Here is a 15462-nt window from a genome sequence, read left to right as displayed (position 1 = left end):
TACAACAATGTTATAAAATACTCAGAAGCCATGTACGGTATATTAGTAAACTTAGTATTAATAACTTCACCAGACAATTTAGGTACTGTACATCGCGATCGGTTAACACATGAGTATTGTTCGATTCATACGAGCATGACAAGCAATGTAAACTTCAACAACCTTACCAGAAAACATATCCAGGCATTATTGCAAGTAAAGAACTTGGCCAAAGAGTTAACAGATAAACGTCCAATACAGACTGCAGCAATGCTGTCCTCCTGAACTGTGTGAGTGTGACTGACTGAACTGAACAGCGTAGTTTCCCCAGCCGGAACACATGACAGTTGGTACTTCTTTTCTGTGTTCACAGACATGAAATAAGGATGAACGACTGATTTAGCATCAAATCCAACCCAAAAGCTCAAAATACAAATAATTTTTGTGGGCTTACTGTAGTGAATTGGAAAATGTTAAAGAAATTGTTTGACATTGTTTTATGTACTTAATCGATAAAGCTGTTTTGTTTATTTTTAACCAAAAATCTATGATCTATCAAAAATAGTGAAGCTTTAAAGTGCTTGAGATCTGCCTTGCCATATAATGTTTTATAAAGTTTTTGTCTAGTAATGGACATGTTTCTCATCTCAAATCCTTTTGCCACTCATTCAAGTGGCTTCATCAGGTGGTAGAGATTCACCAGCATTCATCCTTATCACACACACCGCAACGTCATACGACTTGTCCTTTGGGAGTCTATTCACTGATGGTGTGAATGGCTTTGTGAGTTGGGCTGCCAGGGTAAGGATAAAAGGACAGCATTGCAAGTGGTTAAATGGTTTTGAAAGCCTTCCCTGTTTGGAATCTGATTACTCCATTTTCACATAGATGGCCTCTTTCACCATTCTCTAAAACCATCTGTCTTTCTTCTCTGTCTTTACATCGCTGTCCTTGAACATACAGTCCATGTCCTTCAGATGTGTTTACACGGCTGTCTTCACTTCTGTGAGGTTTGCCATTCTGTGTTGTGTATTTTGCAAGTCCTGTTGTGTCACGTTGCATGATGAGGTTGAATGCTGGGGAATACCATGATTCTTTTAAGACTGATAATTCCAAATACAGTATATGTTTATGATCACACAGCAGGAGTGCTAAATACGGTTATGTTCATACACAGTTCAGATTCAGTCATAAATGAGAGTGACAGTTGCATTCTATAACCAAAATGACCTCTTTAAATTTTAGGACTTGCAAACAAATTTCAAAAAGAGTTCAGTTAACCTGTGCTGTGTGAATGGAACTGCACTGGACAACTAGGTAGTTGTCTGTGAAGTCATACAGTGGGCCACTGCTCATGCCCACACCACAAAACTGGTCAACCTGGTCTCATTTTTGCTAAATATTCTTTACATGGTTCATTGTACGTATTGCAGCAGTTTCCTGGTGAAAATTAAACACTATGCACTACAACAAAAATTATTTGATTCACTTTTATTCAAATCACGAGTCAAACGGCAGATTATCAGTTCATAATCACTTACTTTTCACTCTGTTCCTTACATAATGCTATATTATGACCTCAAAACGCTTAATTTTAAATTTTTAAAATTTAAATCGCTTTAGAATTGTTTATTTCCATATTATTGAACAGAAGCCTACTGTAAAAAAATTAAATGCCATTTATCCAGCTATGGGCTTATCAACTGAAAAGTTTTTGCTAGGAATGCACTGATCCGATACCTGGATCGGTGTCGGCTCTGATACTGAAGCTTTTAGATGGATCGGGTATCGGTCCGACGAGCCCGATCTAAATCCGATACTGTATGTTCGTCATGTTCATTACTGTCAAGCTTCAAAAATGATAAAAGAACCATAAAAACACCATTAAAGTAGTTCATATGACTCGTGCATTTTATTCAAAGAAACTAAAAGACGTGCTATAGCTCTGTGAATCACAAAAGGCTGTGTTTAATAAGTAAATATAAAGTATGCGCAGCTCCAGCACATCAGTGAATGTCGCTCTTCTGTTTACACACACACACACACACACACACACACACACACACACACACACACTCGCGGCTATTTTTAGCCTTCACGAGGTGTGCAATATTTGAGTGCTACTCACGAACAACATCTCAGATGTAGATGCTCAAAAGTTCAGTTCACTTATTATATGCATTAAGAACGGCTTTTATTAATTTTAAAATTTATTATTATTATTATTGTCATCATTATTATTTGTTTACAATTTATAACAATATTTAAATTGAATGGGTTCCAAAAAATAAAAAAAATGTCTGAATGAAAAGTGGACTGATGTCTTGCATCTAAATTGAACACAAAAAAAGAGATCTGAATCCTTTAATGTCCAGATGTAAGTTGAAACATTTTTGAAAAAAAAAGAAAGAATAATCAAAAATTTCTACTGAAGACTTGAAGACTGGAATTACTGTTAATTTTGCTGCTACATTATCCAGTATACTAGATAATAATAAAGTGTTTCTTAATAAGATATACATTTATATTGAAATAAAGTGTAGTTAGAGGTTTGTGTTTATTTACATATTAAAGAGTACTCCCAATTAGTTCCACACAATAGTGTAAAGATATTTTAAACTGATTATGCCAAAAAACAACAACACTGGTATTGGATCGGTTTCGGCCGATACTGAGATTTCTGGTATCTGAATCGGATCGGAAGAGAAAAAGTGGAATCGGTGCAATCCTAGTTTTAATAAAAATGTTATTTAATAAAACTAGACATAAGCATATTTTCAGTACATTTTGTTTGTTGTTAAAGAAACTTACATTTTGCCCTGGGCTCCTTCAAGTCCTCTTGGTGCATGCATTCTCATAGTATCAACAAATCACTCATCAGACTCCTCGGTAATCCACTGCAAACTTCAATGGTTATTTGGATCGGCTCATTCTGTTCTTTTTGAGTCGAACACAACCGAAAAGATGACTTTCAATTTTGCCTTTAAGCTTAATTCATTCATTTTGAACAGGTTCTTTGGTTCAATAATCAGTCTAGTAACTCATAAGAGCCACCAAGCCTGTAACAATGTACTACTTCATTTCGGTTGGTGTCAGGACTCCGGCTATTAGTCACCTGCATTTAGCATCGTTTTAGTATTTTGTTCAGATTCAGATTTCTTGAAAATGTCCATCACAGTTAGCTATACAACTCATTAAGTCTAATTAAATAATATATTATTAATCATTTGTATTAGTAACATCATCCAGTAAAAATGCCTACTTAATTTCGAGACCTTAATTTGCAAATATGTTTTATTAAATAATTTAACAAATAACAAAGAAACAAACATATGTAGGTTTATAAATGTTTTATTTGGCATTTGCCAGTAACGTCTCAACACCTAGCAAGTCTTCAGTATCCTCTGCAAACTTCAACGGTCAGTGGGACTGGCTCATTACGTTTTTCTTTAGTTCGACGTGCTACGTAGCCAGTACAGTCTTCAGCTGTGCATCTTGTGTCATCAGCTGGAACTAAAGTTAGATTCAGTTCAATTTTGTGAACCGGCTCGACCGGTTAATTGCTAAGAATCTTCTGAAAAGAACGATTCGTTTAAGAATCGGACATCACTAGCTAACAATTGTACATACTGCTTCGCATTGCAAGACATACCTTTCTTCAGAGGCAAAGTTACAGTTAACTTCATGTTAAAGTAATTGAAATGGTGACAAAATGAAGTTGATTGTTGGCTGAACAAGAAATTGGTAGTTCTTTCAACAAAAATGTTTGCATTTAGAAAACAAAAAAAAATCACATTGACTAAACAAAGCAATGTTAATGAGGACAATTATTTTGACAGTTGTTGAGAGAATTAAAAATCTTACTGCATCATGTTGCCTTGATGTTTTAAATTTGCTCAACAATTCAACATTACATTTTGCAATTGAACTCATCAATCGGTTTGAGATTTATTAATTATAAGGGCTTTTCTAAGGACAAGCGTGTGTGCAGTGCAAAGTGATTATTGCACTGTATGATGTGACTTGTTGTCTAGTGATGTTCCATTCATACAGCACAGTGTATCAAGTTAAGATGTCAAGGAGGAGATGAAGACGTAATATTCTTCTCAAGTGGGGTTTAATGGCCACAGCAGTGCTCACAATTTTTATACTTAATATCAACATAAATTTCTTAATTAACATGAAGTCATTCTCTGGTTCTCAGAACATGTCAACACTAGACTGACGCGTGTCACTCTCTCTCTCGTCTGGAGGTTCTGTGGCCGTTTTTATGCCGCTCTCCCCATGCTCACTGAAATTAGAGACAGGTGTTAGACATAATTTGGCTCAGGTGCAAGCGCCCTTACCGCTTTCTCCCCCAGACAGGCGCTAAACCACGCCCCCGCTGCCACACACAGGTTTACAAAACTCACTCTAAAAATTCAGTTCTGAGTCCTGAATATTTAAGGGAGATAGTTATATTATAGAATGTATTTGAAACTCTTGTTATTATCAAGCAGTGTTTGAACAGAACCGAATTTAGCACTCTAAAACAGCACTGACGATCGCATTCTGCTGCTGTTTGAACGAAGCCTTTTAGGACACACAGGTATTTTGTATATGTCCAACTCAACTAAACTTTACTAGAAAACATAATTCTATTTCTCACTGCACAAAATTAAGTTTGTATAATGTTTATAATCAATCAAACGTCTTTTTCCAGTATGCCCAAAAAGTGTAGGTTGGGAGAAGAACATTAAAGGCGCGATGGGACCTAGAAGTGTCAATCTCAGTGAATGTATGGACCCTAAAAGGTAATAAACCTTTGGCAGAAAAGAAAAGTCAACCATTTTCAGTTTAATAAGTGTATAAATTCTTCAGTTTTTGTAGCATTTTATTAGACATTTTCATACGTTTGTTCAAGGCTTGCCGAGTCGTCTGTCGATCTGAACCTGAAGTTGATGCGCTGGAGGTTGGTCCCGTCTCTGGATCTGGATAAGGTCGTGTCCACCAGGTGTTTGTTGCTGGGAGCTGGAACCCTGGGCTGCAACGTCGCAAGAACGCTCATGGTAAGATTGCTTTACATTTTAGCAATTCTCAACAATTTACAGAAAATCTTGACCGACAGTAATGAAAAAGCTTATATTGCCTTCAATGTGGATTTCTTGGCTTGGTTTATAAACTCTTTTTCAGGACACTGTATTTTAAAGATAATTTTATAACAATCCAAATAACTTTACAGATCTTTATTGTAAAGGGTTTAAACAATGTTTTCCATGCTTGTTCAATGAATCATAAACAATTAATGAACATGCACCTGTGGAACGGTCATTAAGATACTAACAGCTTACACACGGTAGGCATTTTAGGTCACAGTTATACAAACTTAAGACACTTAAAACACCTTTCTACTGACTCTGAAAAACACCAAAAGAAAGATGCCCAGGGTCGCTGCTCATCTGCGTGAACTTGCCTTATGCATGCTACATGGAGGCATGAGGACTGCAGATGTGGCCAGGACAATAAATTGCAATGTCCGTACTGTGAGATGCCTAAGATAGTGCTACAGGGAGACAGGAAGGACAGCTGATCGTCCTCGAAGTGGCAGACCATGTGCTACAACACCTGCACAGGATCGGTACATCCAAATATCACACCTGCGGGCCTGACATGACCCTCCAACATGAAAATGCCACCAGCCATACTGCTCGTTCTGCGCATGATTTCCTGCAAGACAGGAATGTCTGTGTTCTGCCATGGCCAGCAAAGAGCCCCGATCTCAATCCCATTGAGTACGTCTGGGACCTGTTGGATCGGAAGGTGAGGGTTAGGGCCATTCCCCCCAGATATGTCAGTGAACTTGCAAGTGCCTTGATGGAAGAGTGGAATAACATCTCATAGCAAGAACTGGTAAATCTGGTGCAGTCCATGAGGAGATGCCCTGCAGTATTAATGCAGCTGGTTGCCACACCAGATACTGACTGTTACTTTTGATTTTGACCCCCTCTTTGTTCAGGGACACATTATTTCATGTCTGTGAAATTTGTTCAGTTTATGTCTTAGTTGTTAAATCTTATTATGTTCATACAAATATTTACACATGTTAAGTTTGCTGAAAATAAAAGCAGTTTAAAGTGAGAGGACGTTTCCTTTTTGCTGAGTTTATCATTTAATTGCTGCTTAATGTTTTATTTATTTATTTAGTTTTTATGATAATCGAAGGCCAAGGACTGTAATTATAGAAAATAAATGCCATCAGATAACATGTTGACAGTATGAAAAAAGACCACTTAATGTCAATTGTAGATTGAGTTTAAGAGTGTTTTTTTTTTTTTTTTAAAGCAATCCAAAAATATCAAGAGATTTGCTTGAATTCAGCTATGCAGTTTGCTAATAACATGCATTGTTTATGCAAAGCCCTCTGCATAATTACAAACAGTTTTGGCCATTACAGTTTATCGTGCAAGGTCAAGGTGACACACAAATAAACACGGAGGAGATGAATCACATACATCACATACAGAGATAATAGAAATAACTTACTTTATATATATAAAAATAAAATTACACCCATTCATTAGCAGTATTAAAAAATAATTAATATGAATAAGAATTAATATAAAAATGAACTACAGTATATAGGGGAGACAGATGCTAGTTATATCTAAAGTGTTAAAACGTCCATTGTGCAAATGTGTTTTCTCTAGCAGAGGTTTTGAATATTTACTTCAACCACCTTGATCAAAACCCTCTTAAATTGTATATATATATATATATATATATATATATATATATATATATATATATATATATATATATATCAGTATGTATACATTAATTTTACCCTTTCACTGCTGATTTGGACTACTTAAAGGGATAGTTCACCCAAAAATGTCTCTCATTTATGTTCTTACCCTCATGATATTCCAGGTGTGTATGACTTACTTTCTTCACCAGAACACATTTGAAGAGAAATAGAAAAATATCTTAGCTTAGTTGGTCCTTATTATGCAAGTGAATGGAGATTTCTCTTTAAAAGCTACAAAAATCACAGACAATCAGTATAAACGTCATCCATACAACACCAGCTGTTAAATTAATGTCTTCTAAAGTGACACGATCGCTTTTGGTGCAAAAAAGAAAAATATTTAAGTATTTTTTTTTACTCTAAATCATACTTCTGGTCAAGAGCAGTACACATGTGTGACACATTGGCATTTAAAATATGCGAGAACTGAGGTACGTGAGTCACAGACAGAAGAGCAGCGCTGTTTAAAACTGAGGACGAGAAATACTTGAAAGTAACTTGGTTAGTTTTGGTTTAGATATGTATTTATCTGTTTCTTTACTCACAATGGTGCATTTGTTTGCTTATCCTGGAAGCCTCAACCAAGTGTAGAAGATTACATCTGTGTCCATGGCCATGCGAATGTGTCACATGAGACACCGCTTGGACTCCATCCTCTCGTGAAGCTTACCTCACGTTGGATTATAGTTAAAAATTACATTGATTACTTGTGATTACAAAAAGTTACTTTAAAAATGTTGAGCGTCCTAATGTTTTCTGTTGTTATTTTCTTGAGGGCTGGGGTGTGAGACAGATCACCTTTGTGGACAATGCAAAAATCTCATTCTCAAACCCAGTGCGGCAGCCGCTCTATGAATTTGAAGACTGTCTGAGTGGAGGGAAGTCAAAAGCTCTTGCTTCAGTGGACAGATTGAAGAAGATCTTTCCTGGTGTGGTGAGGAATTTAACATTTATTTTGTTGAAGAAATATTACATTTTCCAAACCTGTTTGACTTTCTTATGTGAAGTACTAAAGGAGATGTTTGAAAGAAGAAACTTTTTCAATACAATGGCAATGGATAGTGCCTCACTTTAAAGAGCCCATATTATGATAGTTTACAGGTTCATGATTTTATTTTGGGGTTCTACTAGAATAGGTTTACATGCTTTAATGTTTAAAAAAAAAAAACACCTTATTTTTCACATACTGTACATTTCTGCTTAACCTATTTTCACCCTCTGGCTCAAATGCTCTGGTTTAGGTCCTGTCTCTTTAAAGCCCCCCTTTCCTGAAAAGCCCAGTCTGCTCTGATTGGTCAGCTGGCCTAGTCTGTTGTTATTGGTCTACCACGTAGAGCGTGTGTCAGAAATGTTACGCCCGTAACATAACTGAGTTTCAGGCTTCCTTAACAGCTGTAAACACTGTTGTAACTATGGTAACAGTGGTGTCGGTATTTGCAGATAATGAATTAAATAATGAAAGTTCGGAAGAACAAGCTGATCGATCCCAACCACCTTCTCGGTAGCAGATAAATCCACAAATAATCAAGCCTACTTACAGGTTGTGATCCTGAAGCACCAGATTGTCCCAGCAAAGTGGGAACTGCACAATCTTTCTGGAGTAACGTCTTGAAAATCCAGTGTTGGTTGTGGTTGAACTGCTAAATAATTCAAATACATTTTAACCACTGATTCTACAATTCTGTCTTTGGAAGTCCAAACAAAGAGGTTTGCTTTTGCAGTGAAGAAAACAGCATCTTCCGACATGGCATCAACACTAACCCAACTCATCCTGGCCTCAGCTAGAACTACCTTTGTTTGAGGGCAGGCCAAAGTAGCCCTTAGGCAGGCATTGACGTAGATACTTTACGGAAGAAATGGTTGGACTACAATCCAGCCATTTCTTTTGGTTCTTGAGCAGTGTTGTCTGTGGGAGGGTATAACTCCCTTTTGCATGGACTTTTTTTGATAATTAACATTATGCCACAAATGCTGTTGATTGAGCTTACTACTTGTATTGAACCTGGAACATTCATTTAATGGCTTACTTATAGTTGTTTCTGCATATGAAGCTTGGACAGGAGAAAGTATTTTCACAGAAAAATTTACATCAGATTCAAAATAGTTTTAGTTTAGCTTAATATCTACAGTATTATAGGTATTAAAGCTATTTTGACAAATAGTTTTCAACGGTTAGAATAAGTCCCAGTACATATAAATAACAGTTCATAAAATCCCATATGCTAGCATCCATTTGAATGCATAAAGATTAAACTTTTTTTATGCTTATTAATGCTGAAAATGGGTCTTTTTCATTATGTGGAGGCACCACACAGCCAGCCTGATCTCATGAAAATTACTTAACTGTGGCAAATGTTTTTGCAAAACTAAATTACATGCTTTATTACTCATTTCACTGCAGTTTTCCAGTGAAATGTCCAGTGGGGGGCGCCAAAAGCGAGTGAAAGGGTGTTAGACAAGATTATAAAGGAGAATGTTAGATGAAGGTTTTAATGAGTAAAACATACCTCCCTAACCTAAAACTTTATCATAAAACCTAACCAATAGTGTCCTAAAATCAAATGAGTGGTAGACACAAAACAGACATCCTTGCCCTTAACACCAAAACCCATTGCCGGTGTGGAAAATCTCAATCAGTTAATCTCAGAAATCCTCATTCCTTGTATTGCAGAATGATAACAGTATTCTTTACTGACACAAAATAAAAGAATACTTAAATGAACATACAGTGAGGAAAATAAGTATTTGAACACCCTGCTATTTTGCAAGTTCTCCCACTTAGAAATCATGGAGGGGTCTGAAATTGTCATCGTAGGTGCATGTCCACTGTGAGAGACATAATCTAAAAAAAAAATCCAGAAATCACAATGTATGATTTTTTAACTATTTATTTGTATGATACAGCTGCAAATAAGTATTTGAACACCTGAGAAAATCAATGTTAATATTTGGTACAGTAGCCTTTGTTTGCAATTACAGAGGTCAAACGTTTCCTGTAGTTTTTCACCAGGTTTGCACACACTGCAGGAGGGATTTTGGCCCACTCCTCCACACAGATCTTCTCTAGATCAGTCAGGTTTCTGGGCTGTCGCTGAGAAACACGGAGTTTGAGCTCCCTCCAAAGATTCTCTATTGGGTATACAGGTCCTTCTCAAAAAATTAGCATATTGTGATAAAGTTCATTATTTTCCATAATGTAATGATAAAAATTAAACTTTCATATATTTTAGATTCATTGCACACCAACTGAAATATTTCAGGTCTTTTATTGTTTTAATACTGATGATTTTGGCATACAGCTCATGAAAACCCAAAATTCCTATCTCAAAAAATTAGCATATTTAATCCGACCAATAAAAGAAGTGTTTTTAATACAAAAAAAAAAGTCAACCTTCAAATAATTATGTTCAGTTATGCACTCAATACTTAGTCGGGAATCCTTTTGCAGAAATGACTGCTTCAATGCGGCGTGGCATGGAGGCAATCAGCCTGTGGCACTGCTGAGGTGTTATGGAGGTCCAGGATGCTTCGATAGCGGCCTTAAGCTCATCCAGAATGTTGGGTCTTGCGTCTCTCAACTTTCTCTTCACAATATCCCACAGATTCTCTATGGGGTTCAGGTCAGGATAGTTGGCAGGCCAATTGAGCACAATAATACCATGGTCAGTAAACCATTTACCAGTGGTTTTGGCACTGTGAGCAGGTGCCAGGTCGGTGCTGAAAAATGAAATCTTCATCTCCATAAAGCTTTTCAGCAGATGGAAGCATGAAGTGCTCCAAAATCTCCTGATAGCTAGCTGCATTGACCCTGCCCTTGATAAAACACAGTGGACCAACACCAGCAGCTGACATGGCACCCCAGACCATCATTCCTTCTCGCCAGTCTTCCTCCAGACTCTGGCACCTTGATTTCCGAATGACATGCAAAATTTGCTTTCATCCGAAAAAGTACTTTGGACCACTGAGCAACAGTCCAGTGCTGCTTCTCTGTAGCCCAGGTCAGGCGCTTCTGCCGCTGTTTCTGGTTCAAAAGTGGCTTGACCTGGGGAATGAGGCACCTGTAGCCCATTTCCTGCACACACCTGTGCACGGTGGCTCTGGATGTTTCTACTCCAGACTCAGTCCACTGCTTCGGCAGGTCCCCCAAGGTCTGGAATCGGTCCTTCTCCACAATCTTCCTCAGGGTCCGGTCACCTCTTCTCGTTGTGCAGCGTTTTTTGCCACACTTTTTCCTTCCCACAGACTTCCCACTGAGGTGCCTTGATACAGCACTCTGGGAACAGCCTATTTGTTCAGAAATGTCTTTCTGTGTCTTACCCTCTTGCTTGAGGGTATCAATGATGGCCTTCTGGACAGCAGTCAGGTTGGCAGTCTTACCCATGATTGCGGTTTTGAGTATTGAAACAGGCTGGGAGTTTTTAAAAGCCTCAGGAATCTTTTGCAGGTGTTTAGAGTTAATTAGTTGATTCAGATGATTAGGTTAATAGCTCGTTTAGAGACCCTTTTCATGATATGCTAATTTTTTGAGATAGGAATTTTGGGTTTTCATGAGCTGTATGCCAAAATCATCAGTATTAAAACAATAAAAGACCTGAAATATTTCAGTTGGTGTGCAATGAATCTAAAATATATGAAAGTTTAATTTTTATCATTACATTATGGAAAATAATGAACTTTATCACAATATGCTAATTTTTTGAGAAGGACCTGTAGGTCTGGAGACTGGCTAGGCCACGCCAGAACCTTGATATGCTTCTTATAGAGCCACTCCTTGGTTATCCTGGCTGTGTGCTTCGGGTCATTGTCATGTTGGAAGACCCAGCCTCGACCCATCTTCAATGCTCTAACTGAGGGAAGGAGGTTGTTCCCCAAAATCTCGCAATACATGGCCCCGGTCATCCTCTCCTTAATACAGTGCAGTCGCCCTGACCCATGTGCAGAAAAACACCCCCAAAGCATGATGCTACCACCCCCATGCTTCACAGTAGGGATGGTGTTCTTGGGATGGTACTCATCATTCTTCTTCCTCCAAACACGGTTAGTGGAATTATGACCAAAAAGTTCTATTTTGGTCTCATCTGACCACATGACTTTCTCCCATGACTCCTCTGGATCATCCAAATGGTCATTGGCAAACTTAAGACGGGCCTTGACATGTGCTGGTTTAAGCAGGGGAACCTTCCGTGCCATGCATGATTTCAAACCATGACGTCTTAGTGTATTACCAACAGTAACCTTGGAAACGGTGGTCCCAGCTCTTTTCAGGTCATTGACCAGCTCCTCCCGTGTAGTTCTGGGCTGATTTCTCACCTTTCTTAGGATCATTGAGACCACACGAGGTGAGATCTTGCATGGAGCCCCAGTCCGAGGGAGATTGACAGTCATGTTTAGCTTCTTCCATTTTCTAATGATTGCTCCAACAGTGGACCTTTTTTCACCAAGCTGCTTGGCAATTTCCCGTAGCACTTTCCAGCCTTGTGGAGGTATACAATTTTGTCTCTAGTGTCTTTGGACAGCTCTTTGGTCTTGGTCATGTTAGTAGTTGGATTCTTACTGATTGTATGGGGTGGACAGGTGTCTTTATGCACCTAATGACCTCAAATAGGTGCATCTAATTTAGGATAATAAATGGAGTGGAGGTGGACATTTTAAAGGCAGACTAACAGGTCTTTGAGGGTCAGAATTCTAGCTGATAGACAGGTGTTCAAATACTTATTTGCAGCTGTATCATACAAATAAATAGTTAAAAAATCATTCATTGTGATTTCTGGATTTTTTTTTTTAGATTATGTCTCTCACAGTGGACATGCACCTACGATGACAATTTTAGACCCCTCCATGATTTCTAAGTGGGAGAACTTGCAAAATAGCAGGGTGTTCAAATACTTATTTTCCTCACTGTAGATGCAACAGCATCACAGTATGAAAATGAACTTTACGGCTCTCAAGCGATTAAACAAAACAAACTGTGCAGAGTGCTTTCAATATTGTATTATGTACTCAAGCCGGATTCTCTTAAAGAGGCATTAAGCAAATTGTCGGTGCCCATAACATTGACATTCCAAGTAAAATAAAAGTACAGATTCTTATTGTTGGAATTTAGCACTTTTTTTTTAATGGCATGTAAACATTTTAAGACAATCACTCTTCATAAACATTTCATTACTGTTCAAATGTTTATTGGATCTGTTGCTATGTTAATTAGAATTTCGAAAATACAAAGCACTAAAACTTTTAATTGTTAGTCTGTAAATTTTGAAATATTTATGTACAGTTACAAATCTATAGTGTTATTATTTGCCTAGGTAGGCTTTAAATCTTGACATTAGACTTGCCACGATATAATTTTCTCACTGGTGCGGTGTTCACATTCAAACCAACTAACACCGGTATTACCGCTGGTACGCTAAGTGGTACTATGGGGTAATTTTCGTTAAGCAATAGTTTACACAATAATGCAAGGCAGCTTGATTTCAAACTTTGAACATTATATATATATATTTTTTTTTTATTTTAACTAAAAAGTACAAAGAAAATGTGTGTTGTTCAACTTTTTGAAAGATGGCTTAACAACAGTTGTGAAGGGCAAAATCTCTTTGGCAACAAACCTACTTCATCCATGCATTCTCTCCATCATGGACTACCGGTCGGGTATTTCATTGTCGGGGCAAATACATAACTTATTTTAGGTTGTTGCGGGTTTAATGTTGGTATATTATTACCTTTCATCCCAGGACCCAGTTTAGTTGCTTCGGAAGGGTAAAAACTTTGAATTTGTGTGAATAAATTAGTTTTGTTCCCTCCTAGGGATTATTTTTTTTTAAAAATCACAAATATCCAATGACATCGTCAAACCCCAGTGAATATTCTCGTGTTAGTGATTTTGCATTGAAAATTAAATGTATTTATTAAACTAATGTAAACCAAAGACATTTCTAAATTCAAATTGCACTTCAAACGAAAAAATAAAAGCAATTAAAATAATGAAGTGGTTAACGAATAATCATATTTAACCACTTTTCCATTTACCGTCACACAACTATACGTCTATAACAACAGGCGGAAAATTACTAATACAAATTTAGACTTAAAAACAATTATAAATGTAAACAGAATAATTATAATGATGATAATAATCACTGAAATATAAATCATTATTCGAGGTTAACGTGTTTGTTTTATTTCATGATTTAATCACAGATGTATAGGCTATATATAAAGTGACCCTGCAGACTTGCACTCACAATGAACTGCTCTGTGGAAATAAAGCTCAAAAACTCAAAGCAACTCAGCTGAGAAGGGCTGATGTCATTTGCAGCATTCGCATAGATGATACTATTCTTGCAAGAATTTTTCAGAAGACTGAAACAAAGAAAGTGTGAGAACCCTTTACATACGCGTGTTCCAGGAGACTGCTTGCATCCGAACAAACAGCGGGTCAGACAGTGGGTCAGTGTGGACAGCTGTTCTGTCATCTGTTCTGTTCTTAAAAATTTTATTAAGTTTGTTCAAGCATGTGTCTGTGTGTCTAACAGCATTTCTTGTGTTTCTTGGTTGAGCGTTCCAATTTCTCCCATTCATTTTAATAGGAGTGGCCCATCTCTACTAAATAATCTCTGGTTCCACACAGTAGGACTGAATAAGTGAACACACAAGTAATAAAAAAAATTATACAAATAATAAAATAATTTCACTATTCACAATCTGTTATTATGCTTAATCAATAGGTATTTGTTCGTTTGTGAGGACTATGATAGTTTTGTGCAATTAAAGGTTGTTGTTATTTGTCACTTTCCACAGGGCACGTTTTGATGGGTTCCATTACTTTTTAAAGCAAGAGAGGCACAAAATCCCTGAGAATTATTAGATGTGTTAGATTAACCTATTATCTAATTAATATATATATATATATATATATATATATATATATATATATATATATATATATATATATATACACACACAGTACTGTGCAAAAGTTTTAGGCACTTGTGAAAATTGTTGCTTAGTGAGGATGTCTTCAACAATATTGACATAAATAGTTTTCATTTATTAAGTAATATCATACAAAGTCCAGTAAACATAAAAAAGCCTTTGCCTTTAAAACAGCACCAATTCTACTAGGTACACCTGGACACAGTTTTTCTTGGTTGTTGGCAGATAGGATGTTCCAAGCTTCTTGGAGAATTCACCACAGTTATTTATTTAGTCTGTCTCGATTGCTTCTGTCTCTTTATGTAATCTCAGACTGACACGATGTTCAGTGGGGGGCTTTTGGGGGCCATGACATCTGTTGAAGGGCTCCCTGTTCTTCTATTCTGATCTTTTCTATTTGAAAAAGTAAAGTTTGTGAGTCTAACATTTATATTTCCTATTGACACTTAAGCTGAATATATAAATACCCATCTTAAGACAAATGCTTTTGTGAAACATCTTATGTGCCGAAGACTTTTGAACAAACCTGTAAAAATGAACAATCTACATAGAGACTGTTTACATAAATAGGCATTATCTAATTGGGGTCTACTTTCAAAGACACATATTAAATATTACATATTTCCCTAAAAATGTCAAAAGTCTATGCAATTTTGTCAAAAAATATAAACAGAAAATCTCTTGGGTATTTTTTAAAAGGGTTATGACTTAACAATAAGAAATAATGTGTTTCTGAAACAAGTGCTAGACAGATGTCTTTG

At 36.8% G+C, this 15462-nt stretch overlaps 1 protein-coding gene across 1 annotated transcript in view; it reads left to right on the top strand.

Annotated features, from left to right (window-relative positions):
* The window catches only part of atg7 (ATG7 autophagy related 7 homolog (S. cerevisiae)), a 122948-nt gene that overhangs the window by 20624 nt on the left and 86862 nt on the right, over nt 1-15462 (top strand). Inside the window, exons 10-12 of the mRNA XM_052111723.1 lie at nt 4682-4772; nt 4883-5027; nt 7542-7700. Coding sequence (XP_051967683.1) covers nt 4682-4772; nt 4883-5027; nt 7542-7700 — 395 coding nt within the window. The remainder of the gene's footprint in view (nt 1-4681; nt 4773-4882; nt 5028-7541; nt 7701-15462) is intronic.

This window comes from Xyrauchen texanus, chromosome 39, assembly GCF_025860055.1.
Source record: "Xyrauchen texanus isolate HMW12.3.18 chromosome 39, RBS_HiC_50CHRs, whole genome shotgun sequence".
Classification (NCBI taxonomy): Eukaryota; Metazoa; Chordata; class Actinopteri; order Cypriniformes; family Catostomidae; genus Xyrauchen; species Xyrauchen texanus.
The sequence above is the reverse complement of the archived record's forward strand: the minus strand, read 5'-3'. Positions and strand labels throughout refer to the sequence as shown.